The 22,289-nt window shown below is 36.9% G+C and overlaps 1 protein-coding gene across 1 annotated transcript; it reads right to left on the bottom strand.

The window, feature by feature from the left end:
• Window positions 1-521: 521 nt before the first annotated feature.
• Window positions 522-21,367, bottom strand: PI4K2B (phosphatidylinositol 4-kinase type 2 beta). The gene is made up of 10 exons (XM_074541826.1): window positions 20,967-21,367; window positions 16,769-16,926; window positions 11,689-11,889; window positions 11,061-11,192; window positions 9,587-9,740; window positions 8,025-8,092; window positions 7,432-7,528; window positions 4,874-5,007; window positions 3,749-3,808; window positions 522-1,255 (listed from the first exon to the last, which is right to left on the bottom strand). The coding sequence occupies exons 1-10, from the start codon at window positions 21,253-21,255 to the stop codon at window positions 1,082-1,084; spliced, it is 1,467 nt and encodes a 488-aa protein (XP_074397927.1). The 5' UTR covers window positions 21,256-21,367; the 3' UTR covers window positions 522-1,081.
• Between the last annotated feature and the right edge of the window lie 922 nt (window positions 21,368-22,289).

The following is a 22,289-nucleotide window of genomic DNA, read 5'->3' as shown; positions in this document are numbered from 1 at the left end:
CAGGTAACTTAAACATAAATGCAAATGGCAATTGGCAGGTGAGCACATTATCCAGGGCACAAATTAATTCTCTGTGCTGTAGGTATTCCAGGCTTTTTTCCTTTTTTTTTTTCCAGTCAAAAAACCCAAACTGTGTTTTGGTAGAAATTTCAAAGGCAGACTGGCTTTGTGATGAACACATTAGTGCCTCTGTCATTAGCAGAGGAACCACTCTGGTGACAAGAGATGAACACATTTTTACATGAATGGCAAAACAAACCTGTAACAACATGGTGCAATTCAATTCCTTCATGGTGATGCATCTCCAAAGAAATATCACAGATCTCCATACATGTGCTTAAATATACAAGTGCCAAACACTACAGTGACATTTCAGCCTCTGAAACATACACTGAGTGCATTTTGTCACAGTAGAAACTGTGTATTTACTTGGGTTGAATTTTGCTGTAATTCAACTATTAAACTATTTTTGGTCCCTGTGTGCAAAAAAAGCCTACTTGGAGCATTTTCCTCCTTCTCCATTTCTTTAACTTTTATTTCAAGGACAGATTGATTTTTTTTTTTAAGTGCATGACTTTTCAAGTAACTAGTCTACAAAAATCTATAACCAGTTCAAAATACCAGGAAGAAATTCCAAGAAAAAGCATTTTCGCAATCAAAGATAACATTCTAAACGTTTTGTTTTTTTTTAAAGGCCATATAAAAAGAAACTTATAGTGTATGGATTCTTACATTTATATTAAACAAAAAATTCCTATTGTACTCAAAATTAGTTTCTCAGCATATGCAAATTTTCTTCCCTTCTCCAGAATATTATTCAGAATACATTAATTTAGCCTATAAAAATACAGTATGGACAAATTCTTTTCATTCCCTGACATAAGAATTCACAATTTTGACACAAAAATTGTAAACTTTTATTACATTCAAAATACATTTCTTAAGTCTTTAGAATTTAAGTTCTGAGGTGTTGGCAGTCAGAGCTCTTGGTATACAGCAGAAGTACATTATTGCAGAGCCTTTACACAGAAGTAGCTTTCTAAAGTTAAGAGAAACTTACTCTTCCCATGTATTTTTGTTGCTACCAGGAGGAAAAGAAAGGCTTCCTGCTGTGAAAGGTCTGTGTGAAAGCGTTACTCAGATGAACAATTCGGCCCTGACTTCCAGTGCTACTTCGCTCTACAATCACACGTGGCATCTGAACAAGCTGAATGGGACTCTTTTCATCCTTTAATGCCTGAGTAAGGTTTAGTATCTAAAAAGAGTAAAAGCAGGTGAGGTTAGGGTGCACAAACAAAACTATCAGACTTATCATTTTAGATGCCACTCTTCAATCAATTCTGTACTGACTGTACTGCTAAATAAATTCATTTCAAAAGATAGCTATTGCAAGTAGAAATATTTTATTTATTTGGTAACATGAATACATCCTACTGCTGTCTACCCTTCCATTCTTTTCCTATTTCATGCAGTCCTCTTCAAATTTTCAGAAAATTCTAAGAGTATTTTAAATTTAGCACATCTCTTGAAAACATTGCACCTTTAGTGAAAAAAATGCCTAAAGAAAGCCATTAACATGATTTAACATAGGATGTACCAGCATTTTAGCTACAACTTATTTTCATATCAGAAGATATAAAGCCATATAATTAGCTCATACCAAACCCAGTGCTAAGACCCAAATTCAGCTGTCAGCTCCCAGGAGTCTGTTATCTTTCCTCCAAAACTTCAGTGCTCATGGAATGCCCTCATAACTTACTCCATGTTCAATGTTATCCTGCTGAAAACTGAGGCAAGTATTCAATTTAGCTCTAGTGACACATTTGCATTATCCTTAATACCAAGCCTTTTTTCCCATGCACAATGCCCTTTTCTTCCTTGTAAGGCTGATCCCTCTGCTTCTGCTCTTCCATGGCCACAGAACCCCAACAAAGTCTTTTGCATGATTTACTGCAATTTGCTTCTGCCAGCACCTCCACTTGACATTTACATTCTCAAAGTTCTAAGGCAAACTTTTGTAGATGTGTTACCCCTTGCTTAGACTCTACATTCTTGAGAGAACTGTTTCTTTTGGATTTGAAACTCTTCCCAAAATTTTCCTACACTTCACAGAAACAGGCTTCTAACTATGTTTGCTGTCTTAGATTTAAAGACCTTGACTGTTCCATGCCAGGTATGTTTCCCTACAGTTTCTGTATCTAGATTCTTCATTTTCTAATTCTTAATTTCTCATTTTTAAGGGTATAGTTGAATGCTTTGGATATACTGCAAATTCATCCCAACTGAATGAATCCCTTAGCATGTGATCTAGATAGCCAAGTCTTCTATAATGCCCTCATAACACACTTTGGTTTTACACCAAAAGCAAGTTTAAAATCAGTGCTAAAAAGCACTGTCTGCCAATGTATTTCCAATAGCATCCAAGGATTACTCATTATCTGCATTTCTTCCATGCCTGAACACCTGACATTTCCCACAGAGTGAAACACACTCTCATATAGTTAGAGAGGTAACCCCAAAACTAAAACAAGTATCTCCTAAAATCCACCTGAGGGACAGTGTGTGAAGAAAGGGTCCAGATGCAGCCTTTATAGTGGAAAATTAATTTTGACAGCCTCAGCTATATCACTCTCAATTATATCAATCATGTTTTTCCTCAAGTGTTTTGTTAAATAACAGATTCCTTGAAGGCAATTGTCTCATCAGAAAAAGCTACTTAATACCATTTAGGATGCATGAGTACTTCAAGAACCCACCTTCCAGTGACTACACAAACTTCTCAGAGGAGTTATTTCAGAAACAATTCCTATAATTCAATTTAGTAAGTAAGGTTTGCTGTCTTTTAGCTACCACACAAAAGATGGTAACTGGGATTATGTCTGACTAAGCAGAGCTGAGTCTTGTGCAAGGTACATCTTGATACAGGAAATTCTACAGAGAAAACATTGAGTTAAGACACTCTAGGAATTGTCTTAAAACTATCCATGTTGAATTTATGAACACAAGGACTAAGTTTCAATAAATTCAGGGTAAACGGGACTAATTATTTGCCTAGTTCAATTGCCTTACACTTGCAGAAATCACTCTTTTATACCAACAATGAACTAAATTTGTTCTTAGCTAAAGCTTTTTCTCCAGTATTTCACATCAGCCAAATTGTAAAATAGCAGGAAATGGAGAAACCCCCTCCTCACCTACTTTATTGTTTAAAAAAAACCACAAACAACCCAGAAAACAAAACAAGCCCAGCACTTAAATTTGAACAAATTTCTAAACTGAAAATGGCTGGACTGTTTTGAAGTATGGTTTCAACATTTGATAGGATGAAGAAATTTTATTACCTAATATTGCTTTTAATAATCATGTCGACCCTCTAAAATAAAGTCACATATATTTTAACACCATCATGAAATCAGACATCAAATTTTCCTTCCAAATATATGACTCTTTCATTTTTAAAATACCTGCTAAGAATATACAGTTATGTTCCCCCATCCCTCACAAAAACAATAACACAGAACTAGAATAAAAGCATTTTCTATAAAAATAATAAAAAAACCAGCATACACTTTCTGCTGTTTTAGCTATCCACAAATAAGAACAAACTCTAGAAAGAAATTTAGTCTTCTCAGATGAAAATACCTTCAAATGTCATTCATAGGAGTCAGTTTTTGTAGCTCTAAAGAAAGCAGCTGAGGTGTGATGACAAATTAAACACATGAACAAAAATGTAAAAAAACAGTCTTACCTGTCCCCTCATAACAGACATCTGGTTTTCAAAAGTAGCCTTGTCAAATCCTCTGTCAGTCTTTATTCAGAAAACAAACAGTTTATATTAAATAACCCATTTATTTTTAGCTATATATTTAGCATGCAAATTCATCAATATCATAATATGCATATTTACCCACACTATAATAATTTTTGAAAGCTTTAAATTGAATGCCAGTATGGATCACAAAAAGGTGAATTTGTTGCATCAAGTTTACATATGTGAAAATGAAGACTGTTCTACATGATAAAATAAAATACATCAGTGGATACCACTTTTGGGCATTGGTAAATACCAACAGGTGGTAGATACCAGGCTTAATATTATCACACATCACAGTGCTCTTTCTCTCATGATGACTCCAGCAGAAAAATACCTCCTCCTTCAGATTTACCAATACTTTACTAACAAGCCCCGAGGCATTTTGAACACAAATGAGCCAAAGATGTTAATATAGCAAAAATGTGTTTCAGGATCTAGTTTTGACATTACAGCTGCATTTTCACTAAAAGTTTAAAATTTTCAATTCTTTTAATCCTGAATTGGATTATTTCACTTAAACATCTGACACAAATGGTTACAAAATGTTTTAGAGAAGGACACTCTACATGTAAATACTGTAGACAGTTTCAGTATCTTTAAAATGAGTTTAACTTTCAATATGATCAGAACTTCAGCAGCAGCTTAGCACAATATATGCATATAAAATTAGGTATATGAAAGGTATGGAAGCACTTTAAGTTATGTTAAACACATCATTTCCTCACAGCTACACTTTAAGTGTATACACACCACAAAGGTATGTTAACTGCTGTTTTTACACAGATCTGTGATGTAAGAGTAAACTAGCTTTAATTAATCATGTGAAACTTAGATACAGATTAATTTCTGTTTTCAGATTAGCTAATTACTATCAATTAACCACATTGGTGACCGTTTCCTTATAATTACATAAACCCTTTCTACCATGCCAATGTTAAAGGTAAAATAGCACAGTATCTTGGCATTCAGCAGTTAGATGGTTATTCCTTTTGTGAACATAACTGTCCCATTACAAGTATCAGTTACTTCAGTAATAGTTCAAAGAAGCACTTGATTCACCTTAAATAGCTCATAAAGGTCTTCACAAAGGTCCTGTACAAAGTTCATATCAGAAAGGCGAGGAAGAACCAAGTCTCTGGTCTCCTGAGAGAAAGGAACTTTTGCTTGAGGAAGCCAAGCCCAGTGAAAGGGATCTAGAAAAACAGTGCAGTTAATGATAAACAAGCAAAAATGAAATTCTGAGTCCAGTAGCACCTACTGCAAGTTCTCACCTTGGACAACATCCCTTTTTCCCAACATTGTTACCCCACACATTCCTTTTGGCTACAGTTACCAGAGCAGCTTTACAACTGCTAAGCCATTTTTTTCCAACAGTGAAATATATTAGGCAATAAATGTTTAATTAAAGCAATAAGTATAAAAGGTATTTAAATTAAACATGGTAAGCAACATTTAAGGCCTCCCCTTAATTTAGTAAGGCTGTTTCCTTTGGAGTAAAATAATAGCTGCAATCAAATAGAAATCTTTCAATGGAAGAATCAAATAGAAATCTTTCATATGGAAGAATTAACAAAGTTACTATTTTTAATATATTTCAAAAATTTTTAAAATGCCTTTTTCTGAGCATGTTGAAAGAAAAGTATTCATAACTTTTCACGTAATTGATATCAGACAGCTTTCACTCAATTATACTGCAAAAGCAATTAATGTTACCAGATATTAAACAAGACACCAAACTATTAATTGCAGGAGCTGAGAAAAGTCACTAGCAGCAGGCCACCTCCTAAACTTCCTCACAATTGCTCACAGCCTTAACTTTTTAAGTCTGACAGTGCAGCCAGTTTTCCACATCGTTCACATTCACGTCTGTTCAGTTCCTATCTCACGTTTCCTTACAAGAACACTACCACAGAGCATGTAGAAGTCCTTGCCAAAGGCAAGAAAAAAAAATCAGTATTCACTGCCCTCCCCTCAGCCACTGAAGCAGTCATCATTAACAGCTGCCTTGTTATCAGCACAGTTTGTCCTTGGTAAATCCATGCTGGCTTCCCCATCAGCACCTTGTTCTTCATGTGCCTGAACAGCTTCCAGGATGATTCACTCCAGTCTTCATGGAGACTGAAGCAACCTCACACTTTACTGGAGTCTCTCAAGAGGGATGAGGAAACTGCATTACAAACAGCACCAGCCAGCTGCCACTGTTTCCACTGCATCCCAGCCACTCCTATGAACTTCTGTGGGACCACCTTGCTTAAGTGCTCCCTTTCTTCTGCCTTGGGGATTCATCCCCAGGGGCTCTACTTCTGAGCTTTGAGATCCAAGAGACAGAGAGCAAATCTTACAAGTGAAAACTGAGGCTAAGTCAGCATTGGGTAACTTGTTGTTTCTTATGCCTTTATGTCTTTGCTGCACTTTTCTTCAGTCCCACTCTCACTTCTAATTTACCCAGCCCTTTCTTGTTGCTCTTTATGTCCTCTGTACTCCAGCCAAGCTCCAACATCCCAAACTCCATTCTTGCACTTTTGGAAAATTCTCTATTTTTTCAGGGAAGTCTCTACATCTTTCCTTTTTCCAAAAAACGTACTTAAATTTTGCATCCCAATTCAGTCAGAATTTCCCTGTTCCCTGCTGGACCAACTTCATGCCTGTTGCAAATTCTGCTCTCTCACTTTGAGAAGGTTATTCTCAGTGACCCAGTAGCTCTGGTCATCAAAACCATGCTCTAGGGGGTAAGAGCCTGCAATTTGTAAAAATATTGCTACAAGTTTACTTTGACAAAACTATCACAAAACTGTCCAACTGCAAAAGAATTCTTAAGGATCATGCAAGTTTATTCTTTTTGATGCTGAAGTAAAGATGATATAAAATAAGCAACAATTGCTGTGTCATTAGAACAGCTACAGCACCAAGAGATATATAGGACAGCATCTATTTAGTAACAAAACAGAGACTGCACAGAGCTGGGTGGAGTGCTTAACCAGCCTTTTGACAGTATAACTAGCCCACACCTAACTGCCAGAATTACCTGACTGGATAATAGCCCACAGAAGTCACTGCAAGCCCTGTTGGGCACTTCCCTCCTAATGATGAGCAGTCAGAGATGTGGTCAAAAACAACTTCATTTTAACAGGAATAGTATTTTCAAGCAGATGGAAAACTGACTAACTTTTACAAAGTAAGCAAAAGCGGAAAACAAGAAAAAACAACCTGCCTACTTGCTCATCTACAACAGTACCCTTCATTTTGAAATAGAAATTTGGCCAGCAGAGGGACAACTTGCAAATCTTTTCAATCATTTTCCACTATGTTTTTCAAGAAAACCTGTGTGAGAAACATGCTGCTAAATGCTTCCAATTCCACCAGTACATACAGTACTATGTTAATGAGTGTCCATGTATTAATATTGTTTAAAGGTAAAAGATATGAAGAACCAAATCACATATACCACTGCAAAAATGGCATTTGTTGCTAATTTTCTGAAGAAGAGTACTTTATTTAAAAATTCAATAGATAGCTGCCGTGATGATTTCTTAGCTCCTTCCTACAATCCAAATAAAAATTACTTCTTTGGAAGTTACACCCCTAAAAGGAAAATGATTGAAGAATGCAGTACTTACATGCCCTCCACTCATCAGGATGCTTAAAAGGAAAAGCTAAACCGTTGTCAATTGCAGCAATTTTAATAGATTCTTTAGTTACAGTCCATTGGCTATCCTACAGAAGGAATATTCAAAAAGTAAGTGATACATGCTTACACAAACAGCAAAACTCATTAAAAACACTAAATAATATACTTTGTAGCTTCACTGGTTAAATTTAACTTAAACAATATAATTAGGATGCTGCTTTAATTCCACCATGTATAATTTCTTACTCTACCACCATTAAAGGGAAGCCCTTTCCCAAACAGAAAATAAGCAGAGCACAAATGGATGAAGAAATGTACCTGAGCAACAGTGGATTTTGTTACTGTTATTATAGCCCAAGCTAGTACAGCAAAAATACAGAGCAATAAAAATAGTTTCTAGCACTGTTCTACCTAGTCTAATCAAAACAGCTTTTCCACTCATTTTGCCTACAATAATTTGTAGTTATCATATTTCTTGAGACCATGCACCAGGATTAAGGATATAACCCTAATTTCCAGAAAGACCAAGTTACAAAACTAAACAATTTAAAGAATATAAGTTACAGAGTACAATTTTCTTACCTTATCTGACAGATCAAGTCCGTCATCTTGTTTTTCGTACCTGACTAACCAGTTGTCGTTACCTCTGTCTTTAAACAGGAAAACGCATGTCACAAGATGTCATTTATAAAAAAATCATCATTTAGAGTGACATAAAACAGTATTGTAAACTGACACTTCACCCATGGAGTTAGACAAAGCTGTTCAAAAAGGGTTTTTCCCATTACATGCATACTGAAAGGTACAGGCAGCCAATTCAGTGGAAAGACCAAATTTACCACATGTTCCTTCTTTAGGTTCTCCAACTGGCTGAATATGCAGCAAAATATCAAGAAGGCCAAAAGAAACTATCTTCATTCATTTTACAGAAAGATTTGTTGTGGTGTGCATTTTTGCTGAGAAAACCACTATCAGACCCAAATGACAATTTTTAAGCTTGTTTTAATGCTGATGAGGAAATGGAGAAAGCCTCCAAAATTGTAGATAATGTGACCTTTGACTACATGGAGAAAACAATGGAGAAAACATGGAGAAAACTCTACAAAGATGGAGAAGGGGCAAAACTGAACACAAGGGCAAGAAATGGAAAATGCCTGCACTGTTAAGACAAAATTGTGAGATTAAACACTCTGAGAAGGCCTTTCAGACAGAGGATGAACTGCATGGATTTGTAGGACCTTCTGTCATTTTAAGGTGCTCCCTTCAGTTTAATCATGAGGAGATTTTTCATGTTCTATTATGATTAGATATATTAGATGAAGTTCAAATCATGCAGATAATGAGGTTTTGCATTTTGAGTATTTTCCTCACATCTTTAAGAATGTCAAAAACCCTGTTTGGAAACACTGAGGCTTATTTGATAAAGATGACAGACCATGGCAACAGCTAGAAAGTATTATGTTCTTATGAAACTTTCTTCTAGCTTGCTTCTAAAAAGAGAACTTGAGAAAAGGAAAATGAGTTAGACCTGGTATGTCTGAAGAAAAGCAAAGATGCCCACCTCTGCTAAAACAGCAAAGTAAATATTTGAAACATAAAATTGCCTTTGAATTCCTCAAGAAGTAATTCACCCACATAGGTAAGAGAAGAATCCCAGCTCCTAAGTGATAAAAACAAGAGTGCAAGAGAACAGAGAGGTACACATTGCAGTGGTACCTCAGTGCCTACACAATGAATATGAACTATTGTGTGAAACTGTGTTATCACCAGCTCCAGTTTAGAAGAAAAGCAATTGTAGTCACAGCTTTTCTTATGGGTCCTGAAACTTCACCATCCTTTATCCTAATCGAGGGAAACAGAAAATGAACTAAGCACAGAATTAAAGCCCAATGAAAGCATTTGTTCTTGACTTCTCACGTTGCTCAAAAATAGGGAGCAACAAAGAGTTGTTTGGACTGGTTTCGTACTGCAATACATAAATGTATTAATCCAAAGTACTTTTTAAATTAAATTGCTTCTATATGCTCATCAATCAATGTGAGAAAAGCATTTGAAATGCATTAAAAGCCTTAAGCACCAGCTTTCAGGCAGCATTGCTTTCTGCCTCACAAAAATAGATAAATACCAGAGATACTAACAAATACCTGTATTTCTGATGACATAATCCAAGATAACCAATCTTTCAAACTGTGACTGAAATTCTTTCCTTGTGTTCTCAGGTAAAGGATCAGCTTCAAACTTCCTGAGCCAATAGTCAGCTTCCTTATATCCTTCAACAAACAGCTGGAAGGAGCCAACCTGAAATATTAAGAAACTGCATTAGGAAAATGCACATTGGTAGGTCTCATAAGTTATCTCAACATTAACAGAAAAACTCCTTCTATACTTTCAAAGTTCAGAAGTATTACAGGAAGTATTACAACTAAAAAACATTAAATTAAGCAATAAATTAATTTCTCTTTCATTCCTATAGTCTTAAATAAAAGGTAGGAGTCAAATCATGTGAGGGTGGGTTTCTGGGAGTTCTGATAGTGATTTTTAAAAAATATTTGTTTAAAATACTCAGTGAGTTTATCAGGAATAAAATATAGCCAGGCAGCTCAGTGTAAATGAACAGTTAGTATTAGAAAAACAGAAAGATGTAACACCTGTTCTCTTTTTCATTGGAAAACTTCTTTCAATAGTTCAGGGAACACTCACTAAAAATTACAGGAGAAAAATCTTCCTCTCTGAAAAGCCTTAAAACATCACTGATAAGAACAGCAGCATTAACCACTTTCTTCAAGAAAGATGTTTTTTGCAAAAAATGGCCGAAATACATTTCTCGAAAGAGTCCAAGGAAGAACATGAGAGCTGGCATAGGCTCCATACATATGTGAAAGGTGCTCAGGATTGAAATTGAAGAACTTCTATTTGAGAACTAAAATGCAGATAGATAAACACCCAGCACGTGGAATAACTGTGCTCATCCAAGCTTGCACAACCCCTGTCACATGGATCTAAACTGCTGGGAACTGCCACAAGTGGATTACCCAACTGTACATAACCTGTGTTCCAAAAGCTTAGGATTAGAACACAGTAATGATATTCTGAGGATACAGAAAGGCTCATTAGGCAAGAAAGATGTGAGGTTTTTAGTCAGTGTAGTCTTCACATAAGACAAAAGGGAAGTAGGAAGAACACAACAGCAGGGTACCCAAAAGAATAAAAACAGTAGAAAGCAAAAAAATAAAAACTTAAAAAAAAAAATTTAAATTATATAAACTGCAGGGGAAAAACAGACTGACAATATCAAAACGTGACACTGAAAGGACAGGTAGTAAGCAATCAATAGAGTAAAAGTGAGATATACAACCATTAATATGTTACTACTCCAGCAGAAAACTGGACTGTTGACTGGAACAAAGAATGAGAAGATTATTAAAACAGTTCAGAAGAAGGAATGATGTAAGAGTGGATACATGTTGCATGGAAACAGTTGTATCAAATTTCAGACAGTTTTCAACAAGCAACAAGTTTTTTTCTTCTATCATGGAAGTTACTTATAAATACCCCTTTATTAAAACGAGTTTTATGTAAGAATCAGGAAGTGCACAAATTACTTATTTTTGATCTTACCTTAGGAGGTAGTCCAATTCTATTAAATTTTTTAGCAACTTTTGGCACTTTCTCTAAAGCATATTTTTTTCCTCTTGACTTTGCACGATCTATTGCACTGTAATTAAAGGTCTCGCTGACAAGCCAGACAACCTTAAAATTAAACAAAGTTAAACACAGCTCAGAATTCCTCATTATTTCAACTGGAAATTTACAATTCATGTTATGTTCAGTTATAAAAAAAATTAAAAATAAGAAGCAAGCATCAGGCATTTTCAACAGATAAATGTTATATGAAAAGGTGAATGTTCTCTATTTTACATATTGCAAACAAAAATGGGAATTTTATATGCTGGCTTTTGCAATTTGAATCTCATCAAAACATGAGGCACAGAAAGTATTGGAAAATGCTAGAAAGCGGTTCCAAAGAAGAGATTCAATTCAGATCTCAAAATTACCCATTAAATCAAAAATCACAGTCACTTTTTTTTACATCAAACCACTGTGCCTTTGTAATTGCAAAAGTTTATAAATAACTTATAAATAACACATGATATACAAGGCTATCTATACAACCACAGTTCACAAACTGACAAATATGCCAGCACTTTTTTTTTAAATTCAGTAATTTATGTGTTTTAACTTTTACCTTCGTTTTAGGTACAACTCCAAGCCCCAGCTTCTCATCCACAAGATAGGCACCAGCTTCAGAGAGATATCCCTGATTTGGAACGAGGCAGCCTCTGCCAAAGCAGCAAGGACAACATATTTTGTGAAAATATTTGGTCCATTTTGGATTTAGATGTCCATAAGGCTCTTCAGATTTTGGTTTGAACACTCCAACAATTTTCTAAGGTAAATAACATAAAATTAAAATATGAGCACTTTGAGTTGCAAAATATTAAAATTAGTTTTAAAAGTAGTTATTTGAAAATATTGGTTAAATCCTATCCAGTGTGTTTTACAATTGTTCTTTTCAGATGATGAAACTAACAAAACAGAATTCCAAATAAATTTATCATTAAGTGCTTCTTTAGGATTAGTATAAATTCAAAATAAGCTCTTCATAAGAGAAAATCCAAACCAACATTTACTTTTTCAAAGCATTCTGTCAAAATTCAAAAGGATTGCATTTTAAAACATATATTTAGGTTCTTAAAAAAAGTGGTTTTGAAAATAGCTTTAAAAACAATTTTCAGCCCACCAACAACACACTGACCACTTATTTCAGAGATGTAATGGCCCCACAAAAGTGACAAACATATAGAACACTAAAAATCAAGTGTTTTATTTTATTTTAAATCTACTTTTCTTATTACCCTGAGTTTGAATGGATCAAAATCACCATCAGCCATCATTTACATCAGAGACACACAGTAAATCTTGAAATTAGTCAGAGCCCTGTTTTTAAAATTAGTCAGAGTCCAATTTTGGACACTATGCTTTAAGAAATCTGTTAACAAACTGGAGAAAGCTGAAAAAAGAGTAAGAATAAGAACAAAATATGTGAATAATGAAGGACAGTAGGAACAGTGAATGTTTAAGCTAAGAGCAAACTGAGATACGATGAACTACAGAATATGTTGCTATAGGAAAATAAAGAACAACACATTTACTGTTAAGGAGCCAAAAAATGACAGGGTTAAAACCCAGCAGATAAGCTGCAAAAAAAGAAATCCTTTAGAAACTTAAATGCAGTTTGAGACTGGAACAGCCAGCCAGGTTCTGCAGTCTCCAAACAGGGTGCAGCTAACAAAAGGTTAGTTAGGCATTCCTCAGGAGTTATGTTAAAACAATGCTGCTCCACAGCACAAGCATTAAATTGGCAATTTCTCAAGGTGCCTTCTGCACAGGACTCTATATTTGTTAACCTCAGTCCACAGGGTTATTACCACATTAAAATATATAACCTTTCAATTGATAAACTTTGGCCTAGCACTCGAAATTCTCATAATGACTCTTCAGTAGCTCAAGTGGAATGTCTTAGAAATTCTGCACTTTCTCACTGGACAATGGCAAGTAAATCTCTTCTCACTGGACAATGGCAAATAAATAAAATTCTTTCTGATAAATACTTAAGGACAACTGTTTAAGAAGCATTTTCACATATTAGTACTTTACTAAATCCATATGAAAAAAGTGAGTATCCCAGTGAGCTGAACACTACCTGTTGTTGCACCAACACTCAAAGCTGATTCACACTCAGGTCATGAACGTTTGCTGGCAGTCAGAAACCAGCAGTATTCTTCAGTAGCTGCTGATTCAGCTGCATTTGGGAGAGGATCTGACCAGCTGGTTTAGCTTCTAGAGGTTTTTCAACCAATTTTTCCAAGACAATCTTGCTTTGTCTAAGATTGCCCAAGACTAAGTAACTACAGAAAATTTAATTCATTCAGTTTGTAAACAAATACACAAGACACCAGGCATCAGTAGCATTGTATGTCTCATCCATCTATTTTGATTAATTCCCATTAACTAAAGGAAAACTAAGTTACAAAATGCTATTATTTGCAGTCATACTACAGAATTAGTGTCCTATCAACAGAGTCAAGCAACAAATTGACAAGAATTCTCTTGGGTTTGGTATGCTGTTATCAGTGATTCTAATGTTGCATTCAAAACCTTGAATACAACTGCACAGACAAAATTTGACTTAGACCTATACAAATGCAATAAATATTCTATGTAATGTGAGAGGCCAGCATGTTTTTGAATTCTTTACATTTTTTTTTTTGAATACTACTTTAGTCAAAATCCTATTATTAGGTTCAGAATTGTTAAATTTTTTTTTCCCCTATTGAATCACATGTATCTACCTGCTTAAAACAAAGCTAATAGCTTTGCTTTTCTTGGAATCATTGTGGTGTATTTAGAAGTACATGCCAAACCTTTAATTATCTCTTCTGACTCACTCTCTGGCTAATACTTCCTAGTAAGTGCCCATTTAAAAAAGGAGCTTAGCTCATTCTGTTAGCAGCCTGGACTGTACTGTGCTATACAGTCAAATCTAGATATGGTTTTCAAGTTTTGCTGAAGTTGGAACTTTTGCTGAACTTTGCAGAGCCACTGCTGTTGAGGACCAGAATAGAAGAAAAAATTTCAATCTATAGAACAAGCTACCAAGCCAGTCTTAATTTTGCCAGTCAAAATGCATTTATAGATTGACTCTAGTAACACTAGCAAATAATTGAAACTGTCAGGAACATACTGCAGAACCACTTGTAATAGATACAATGTCTCTCATGTATTGCTTCCATAATGAACAACAAACACAGACATATTCAAGCCTTCTGTAATAGTGCTGCTTAAGTACCGAACTCCATTTCAGTATGCAACCATATAACTTTAGTCAATAAATGCAAAAAGCTAATTTTAATTATGCAATTTGAAGTTTATATTTCTGATAGAACCAAATAAGCATACAAGGTGACCTAGTGGAAACTGCTTATTTTATCTGTAATTTGGTATTCATTTTGGGCACTTCAGAAGGTGCCCAGGAAAAAGGCTTAGCACATCTTTAATGAGCTCCTTCCCAGAATAAGAAAGGAGATTACTCAAGAGGAATAGGAGAAAGCAAGTGACAGAACCGGTCTGAAGTGGGATGATGCAATACTCAAACAGGATCTGAAATCCATTCTACACATGAAAGCTGCACTATTGACAAAATGAAGTTTTATCAAACCTTTAATATAGATAGCAAACACAGATAAGCTCTAGAACAAAAGCAAAGAATGAAAGCAAAATTTAAAGTCTGCTAAGCACTCAGTATCATTATTCTCCCAGTCCCATATCCCAACTACTTCCATATTTTGCAATGAATTTTTTCTGAACCATAAAAAATAAACACTGTCCTTCTCTCAATCTTTGTTTCTCCTAAATACTTAAATCAATGACCTGCATAAGGGAGGAGGGCAATTCACTACTGGAAACTTAATTGGGAACAAAAACAACACAGCAAAAGAAAAATGAAACAAATAAGAAAATCATCACATAAGAAACAAGGAATAATATGGCCCATCCAAAGTCCTATGGTTATGTTTACACTAAAATGATGCACAAACACTCTCTCACCATTGCCAGGGCTCAGTACCTCAGGCATTTGCTAGTGACCAAAACCCAGCAAAATCAACCTAGACAAGCTTCAGACAAAACAGATTTGCACATATGGTGTGATCTCCTTTCCCTAGTGATTTGTCTACTAACTTTCTAAGAATAAAAAAATCTTGATTGCACAGCATTAAGAAAAACTCAAAGAACTTGATATCTAAGCTACTATAAAAAAGAGTGACCTGAAGCTGGAACTCTCAAGAAGTTTTTATACTTACAGCATTGCATGTGATAGCAAGAATCCCATAAAGCCATTACAGAAAGATTTGTTTTCCTTCAGGTTTCAAAAAGAGAGAGACCCTACTTTTTATTTTCTCTATCAGAATGAAGGGGATCATTACTAACAAATTTTCCTGGAACACAGGCATATGAACTGCAGTTTTCAGAAGATTCTGAAGGGGTGGTTCTGCCACTTTCCATAAGAATAAAATGATAATTTGACATATTTATTCATATTAATGTTAGGTAGCTATGCTTAAAAAAACCCACTTCATTCAATAAAGTGTAAAAACTACCACCAGAAAATTGCCTTTAAAACAAACTAAACAACTATGAAAATTAACTGGCAAAACAGGAATATATTTTCTAATGACTAAAACCTAAACAAAAACCATGCTACCTTCTAAATGAAAGGGAAATTACTGTCATGGGAATGACAAAAATCTTGAACATGCCCTGAAAACCTAGGAATTCAAAGTGTTCCATTTCTAGCATAACTGGGATCTTCAGGATTAATGAACACCTACATCTACCTAAGAGCTAAAAGCTGTTGATTGAGCTTAAAATAAAATCATACATGACAAATTAACAAAAGTTGAGCACTTGGAGGTCTTATTCTGTGAAACAGGTCAGTAGCAGAGATTTCTAATTTAAAGAAAACAATGTGAAAGTATATCTGAGACATCATTTCCTCTTAGTAAATAATGCTAACCACAAGCTACTTTTCAAGAGAGACTCAGGTAACTACTTCTTCTCTGTCTCAAAGTAACCTTAGGACACCTCACTGATGATCACTATTCAAGGTACCATTTACCAAGTACAGAAGGGAAAACCAAATCTTGCAGAAGGGAAACCAAATCTTGCACCTAAGATTCAGCAGATAGGTACAAGCTGAAAGGCAGATTTGATGATATCACTCTCCTTGCCCATGTACCAATCATGTATGAGAAAGGAGACATGACCTAAATAAAGGGCCAGCTAACAAGAAAAGGGAGAAAAATACAGGAGGCTTAGCTAAAGAAACTTAAACCATACTGAAATCACGAGCTCAGTTGAGCAAAAATCAGTTAAAACATACAGAGAACAAGATTCTGCACAAGGGAATTCCTGAATTGCTTTCAGATGTTAGAGGCCCTTTTTTCCTCTCAGTTTTCCTTTGGTGCAGATCATTAAAAACGTGATAAAGCTGCAGCAAAAATAACTATTATTTTGTCTTTGCTTGTGCAGCAAGATATAATTAGAAATCTAAGTATTACTTGCATTAAGTTTTCCAAAATAAATTTTGGCACACAATAAATTATTAAATAACTTATTTAAATTAATTTGCATATAGATAGAATTTTTGAATTTCCATTTTCAGCTTGCTGCTGATGGTGTGTCTGACTTTGCAGTAACATGCTCACCCCTTTTGGATCCTTAGCAAAGTAACTTCCACTGGATCCTTGAGAGATTCTTTCTGGGAAAACTCCACACTCTATAGCTTGTTCTGTCCTCAGAACAATTTCTGCAAATTCTGGATCATCTAAAAATATATTCATATCTGCAGTATGTCCTGTATGCCCTGAAAAACAAGAAAACAACCAGTCTTAAGTGCAACTTGTACTACAAATTAAGCATAAGCAAAGACACTGATGAGCCAACAGCCTTCCCTGCTGACACCCATCCAACAGCAGGCTGAAAAATCTGTCCCATTCAATCAGTGCAAGTTTTTCCACTGATTTATGCATGTCTAATCAACTTTTTGTTTCAAGTAAACCAGCCAAATCTGCAACAACAAATTTGAGTCTGCCACTGCTAAGTGTTTACAAGTTTCAACGATTTCTCTTTTTATTTAGAAACAAATCGAAGAAAAAAAAAAAAAGGTTCAAAGTCACAACAGTAAAAAAAAGCATCAAAGATTTTACACATTATTTTGTGCCCTGCCCATTATGCACTATGAGAACAGTATTGTACCATTCATTTAAGAGCTTGGCTAACATGTTTATTATCTGCTAAAATGCCAGGAAGTTAATCCACTGAATAATCTGCTACATGTAGCACTCACAAGTGGCACCAAGACAGCAGCGACTCCTGCACTCCAGCACCATTCCAGCACTCAAACACTGTAAGCAACGTGTAGCATTTCTTTGCCTGACCAGAAGTCAGGTCTGGGCAGACATTTGTGCAAACTCTAGGACTCCATGCAGACATTTAGAAAGACAAGTAAAAAGGAAGGTGTCAGAATACTACTGACTTTTTAATCTTTTAAATATTTCTTCACAAGTTTTGATACTCTAGATTATTATACCTTCTTTTAAGGCTAGGATTGTTTCACATGTTCACCAAGTGCATTCTAAAGGGCCTGTGCATTAGGGCTCATTTCTCCATTAACAAACAGTTACATTATTCTAAATTAAACATTTACAGATAAAGTTGCTTTGTTCCCACTTCAGCAATAGAAGAAATTTCATATACATCCTTCTGGAATGTCAACCAACACAGAACCCTTTCAAAAAAGATATTCCTTAAAAGTTTGTGGAGAGTCAAATAAAAAAAATATTAAAAAAAAAAACAAAACAAAAAGCACAAAAACCCCCTTTTTTTGTAGCTCAGGGCAGTTTTTGAAACTTTTTAGAACATTAGCACTTGCTTGCACGTACCACTTAAAATGGTAACATGGACTTCAAACAAAAACAGTCCAAAAGCATGAAAAAATAGGAAAATCTTAGTATAAGTTTGCAACAAGGAATAGAAATCTTAAAGCTAATAGATCCTTCTTAAGAATCAACAGCTACAGCCCATGAGATCAGAGTCTGTTTTAATTATTTGGCCAATACTGCTGTGATAAACTACACTTCAGGACTTTAGAGTAGGACAAAAGGGAGGGAAGAGGTTCAAAGGTTTTCCTGCCACAAAGTATTCAAATTAGTTAAGGAAATAAACCAAACATTTTAATGGAAATAATAATTTTAAATCAGTGGTTCTTATTTCACAGTCAAGCCTCAACTATCTCCACACATCTTCATCACCTCACACAGCTGAGCTCCAACTAGTTCATATTTTTGTCAGTGAAAGCAAAATCAGGGTTGTGCATTATACTGTTACCAAATGAGTGCAACATCCATGCTAAGCCATTCTGCACAATTACCTTCCAGATGAAGAAAACCTACAGATGAACTTTGTATCACATGGATTGCAGTTGACTGTGTGGAAGACTCAGAGGTCAGTTTTTAATTTCTGTGCATTTATTCTAGAATCTAGAACCACTAAGTAGTCTCACTGCCTGAGGAAATTCTTCAACCTTGTCTCTTCTAACATGAAAGATAACTTCAGGAAAAATAAATTAAAACCAAAAAAAAACCCCATTACACTGCACGCTGAAAGAAGTAAAGACAAATAATTTTTGAAATTCATTATTTGCTCAGTATTGTTACTGTGCTGCTAGGAAGCACATTACAACAGTGATGTGGTGCGCAAAAACATTTAGGCTGCCAAGAAAAACTAGCATTTTAAGGAGTTTATCAACCCTCTCCTTATGAAAATAAGCCATATTAATTGAAGATAGTATTTGCTGAATGTGGCAGGGTTTGGGTTTTTCTGAATTAGTTTCTTTTATAAAAATTACTTTAATCAAGTTTTCCACTGAGAAAGCATGTTATGTCACAACTTATTCCCAGTACAGTCACTAGACTTACAATTATAACTAATTAAGGTTTCTCTTGCAATTACTCTTGAAAATTACTCTTCTCATTAAACTCCCACTCATGCACACAGTCAAACTACCAAGCTTGAGAACTTTTTACACATTAATTTGGACAAGGCCCAAGTTTGTGAAGCCTCTGTATTGGAATAATGAAGACTTGCCAAAGAAGATACAAATGCTATCATCCATGTATGCACCTCAACCTGTTCTTCCATCAGGTTAGCATGGCATGAGCTAAGCCAAACTAATACACTTTGCAAGAGGAACAGGTGTGAGCTCCTTCAGCACCAAGCTGGATTTATACTTTTTAAACATTAACATGATTAAAGGTAGGCACTTTAACCAATTCCATCAACTCCTATTCTGACCATAACTCCATTAAGGAAACACTGGGTTTCAATAACATTCACGCATAACATCTGGTGTATGTTGGCTCCACCTGACACGTGAAACAATCCTGCACCTTCAAGGGTCACACATACAGAAAAGGTAAGGACAAGGAAACAAAGGATGAGGTGCTGTAATCAATATCAGTTCTGAGATTTTCTTAACGCTTTTGGGGCAGATTCCAAATAGTACACTGCCTTCACCATCCTAATTGCTTCAGTGGTGCAAGACCCATGGCTACAGCCTCCACTCTGAAGTATCAACTTCTTTTTAAAGTTTCCAGAAATACTTTACTAGAAGCACTAGTTCTCTAGCAGATCTTAAGTCTTGCAGGAAAAAGGAAAACTCTCACATTTAATGGCATGTTTACATTACAGGTATGGACTACACTTGAGACCAGTGCTTAAAAGACAAGAATTTTCTGTCTTTAAGGCCAAACAAGCACAAGTTCTCTGTAGTTACTAAAATAGAGTTATTAGCACAACTTATTTTGTTAAACTTGACTGGGGGGATGTTTCAATTTTTTTCAAGTACTCTCTTGTTGCAAAAGAATAAGTGTTGCCAATCTCTGGCAAGAAATCCTACAGTATAATTACAACAGCAAAAACAAAGAAGTGACAGAACTCCACATACTTCTGTCAGCAAACCCATCCTAGATGTAAACTTTTATAGAGACTAGCACAAAATCAGAAAGCTTCAAAGCCTAAAGTAAAAAAAGTAATTAATAAATATCATGTAATTAATCACTTTTCCAGTATATTTAGAATTAGATAATGGGCAACCTTACATCTGTTTTCAAATTAATAACTAAGTTCTTGCATTTCTGGACTTTCACATTCTATTTCTCTCTTTAAGAACTGATTTGAAAATAGAAAGAGAGGATGCATTTTTATGAAAACCAAAAATGTGACAGTAGAGCCCACATCTAAAACTCTTAAAGCATGTGATGGTTACAAAGTGAGCATATGAGTAAAACAAAGAACAAACACAGAAGACTGACTTGTTTTTCAAGATGAAACGATGGGGGTCGCAAAAAAAGTAGTTACGGGATATGCAAGTCAAACTGAAAACTTGACACTTCTCCAAGTGTTCAGGAAGCAGCAGCGAGTCCCACCACAAAACAGTCTTTAAAACAGGCAAAGCCACAAGTTTCAAACAACAGGACAGAAAAAAACAAGGCCCAACCAAGCAGCAGAGAGCGGGGAAGTGTGACAGCGGAGCCACTCATGAAGATGTAAACGAGTCCGTGCAGCCCCGCACACAGGGACAAAGCAGTGGGATTTCTACCCGTTTGCAGGATCTTCCCTTCATTATCGGCCAGCGAGCCCATACATCTAGAGAGGTCAACACACCTGTCCCTCACCGATGCTGTGCCATCGGACACGGCACAGCGAGTACACCTCAGTCCCGCCAGGCACTTTTGTAGCCTCGCTGGAAGGACAGAGCGAGGCAGGGGCTGCCTCTGCCCCAGACCCTCCCCAGGCGCTGCCGCTCCCCGCGTGTCCCGTCCCGCCGAAGGGGCCGGGCCGTACCTGCGGCGGCGCGGCGCTCCTTGGCCCAGGCGGCGCCCGCCCGCCGCCCGCGGCCGCTCCCCGCCGCCCGCAGGAGAGGCTCGTCCTCCCCATCACCTTCGGGCCCCGACTCCTCCGAGTCCTCCACCTCCTCGAGCCCCGGCTCCCCGCACTGCCGCACGGCCCCGCCGGGGGCGGCTCGCGCACTCTGGGGCCCCCGCCGGGGCGGCTCCGCCTGAGGAGGCGACGGCGGCGGCTCCACGAGGATCAGCAGCCGCTCGTCGGGCTCCTCCGCGCCCGGCTCCGCCATGGGCGGCCGGGGCCGGGGCCGAGCGCGGCGGGAGGAGGCGGCGGCGGCGCGGCCGGGCGGGCTCGGGGCGCTCCCGCCGCTCCGGCTCCGGCTGCACCGCCCCGCGCGTGCGCGCGCCCGCCCCACCACCTGCCTTAAAGGGGCCGCGGCGGCGCCGCCAGCGGGGGCGGCAGCGGCTCCTGGGGCTGCTTCGGGCCAGGGACCGGTCAGCGGCTCTCGGCGCCGGACATTTAACAAAAACATCCCAGACACTTAGTTCTACACCTGGAACTGGTTGTGTTGTGAACTGGAAGTGGTTGCCTCCTGGCCACTACTTGCCATAGCCAGCTGCTCTCCCTCCCCAAACTTTGCACAACATTGTTCTATACCATCATCACGATAACTTCCAAAACGAAGCCTAAAAGCAGCATAAGAGAAAACAGTATGAATATACTGCCATTATTTCCACGTTCCCCCACTATCCATGCGTTATTAACTGAAGAAAGCAAATACAACTATAACCCCAACATACACAACGATATAACATATACAACTATAACCCGTGCATCAGATTTCAGCCTGCATGCATTCTCCCAGTCCTGTCTGCTGAAGAGAGGTTTTCCTCAAGTTTTGGTAAAATATGGGAGAAAGACACATGCATTAAATAATTGCATAGAATTGATATTATGGGTTATACTGGGAGCAAATCAGTTCTCAGCTAAAAATAGTAATTGCTTATATTTATTATTGATTATTCTCATAGTTAAGAGCATGGTATAAGAATTTAACATGTGCATAATCTGGATTACAGGGAAAAAATCACTTTTCTTATTTACTGACAAAATATAACCTTACTGAAATGCTGGACTTGTGTTTGTTTTACCTATGGTTGCCTGTCAGCGGACTTTGGAGTTAGGCTGAGTGTTATTTACCTGTGTAACTATTAATATCTGCAATATTTGATAAAATCTGTTCACACTTGCATTTCTGTTCCTGCTCCTTTCTATTAAAAGTGAACTCAGTCGGCTGTGATTCCAGATGAATAGCCATTTGTT

The sequence above is a fragment of the Zonotrichia albicollis genome, chromosome 5 (genome assembly GCF_047830755.1).
Source record: "Zonotrichia albicollis isolate bZonAlb1 chromosome 5, bZonAlb1.hap1, whole genome shotgun sequence".
Lineage (NCBI taxonomy): Eukaryota > Metazoa > Chordata > Aves > Passeriformes > Passerellidae > Zonotrichia > Zonotrichia albicollis.
This window is presented reverse-complemented; position numbering and strand designations above follow the sequence as displayed.

What these genes read in the sequence shown, in the direction of transcription:
- PI4K2B (XM_074541826.1), bottom strand. Translation starts at nt 21,255, where the DNA reads ATGGCGGAGCCGGGCGCGGAGGAGCCCGACGAGCGGCTGCTGATCCTC. An exon ending in GAATTGGACTACCTCCTAAG is followed by an intron (nt 9,741 to 11,060) that starts GTAAGATCAAAA and finishes TTAATATTTCAG; the next exon opens with GTTGGCTCCTTCCAGCTGTT. An exon ending in TTATGTCATCAGAAATACAG is followed by an intron (nt 8,093 to 9,586) that starts GTATTTGTTAGT and finishes TCCTGTTTAAAG; the next exon opens with ACAGAGGTAACGACAACTGG.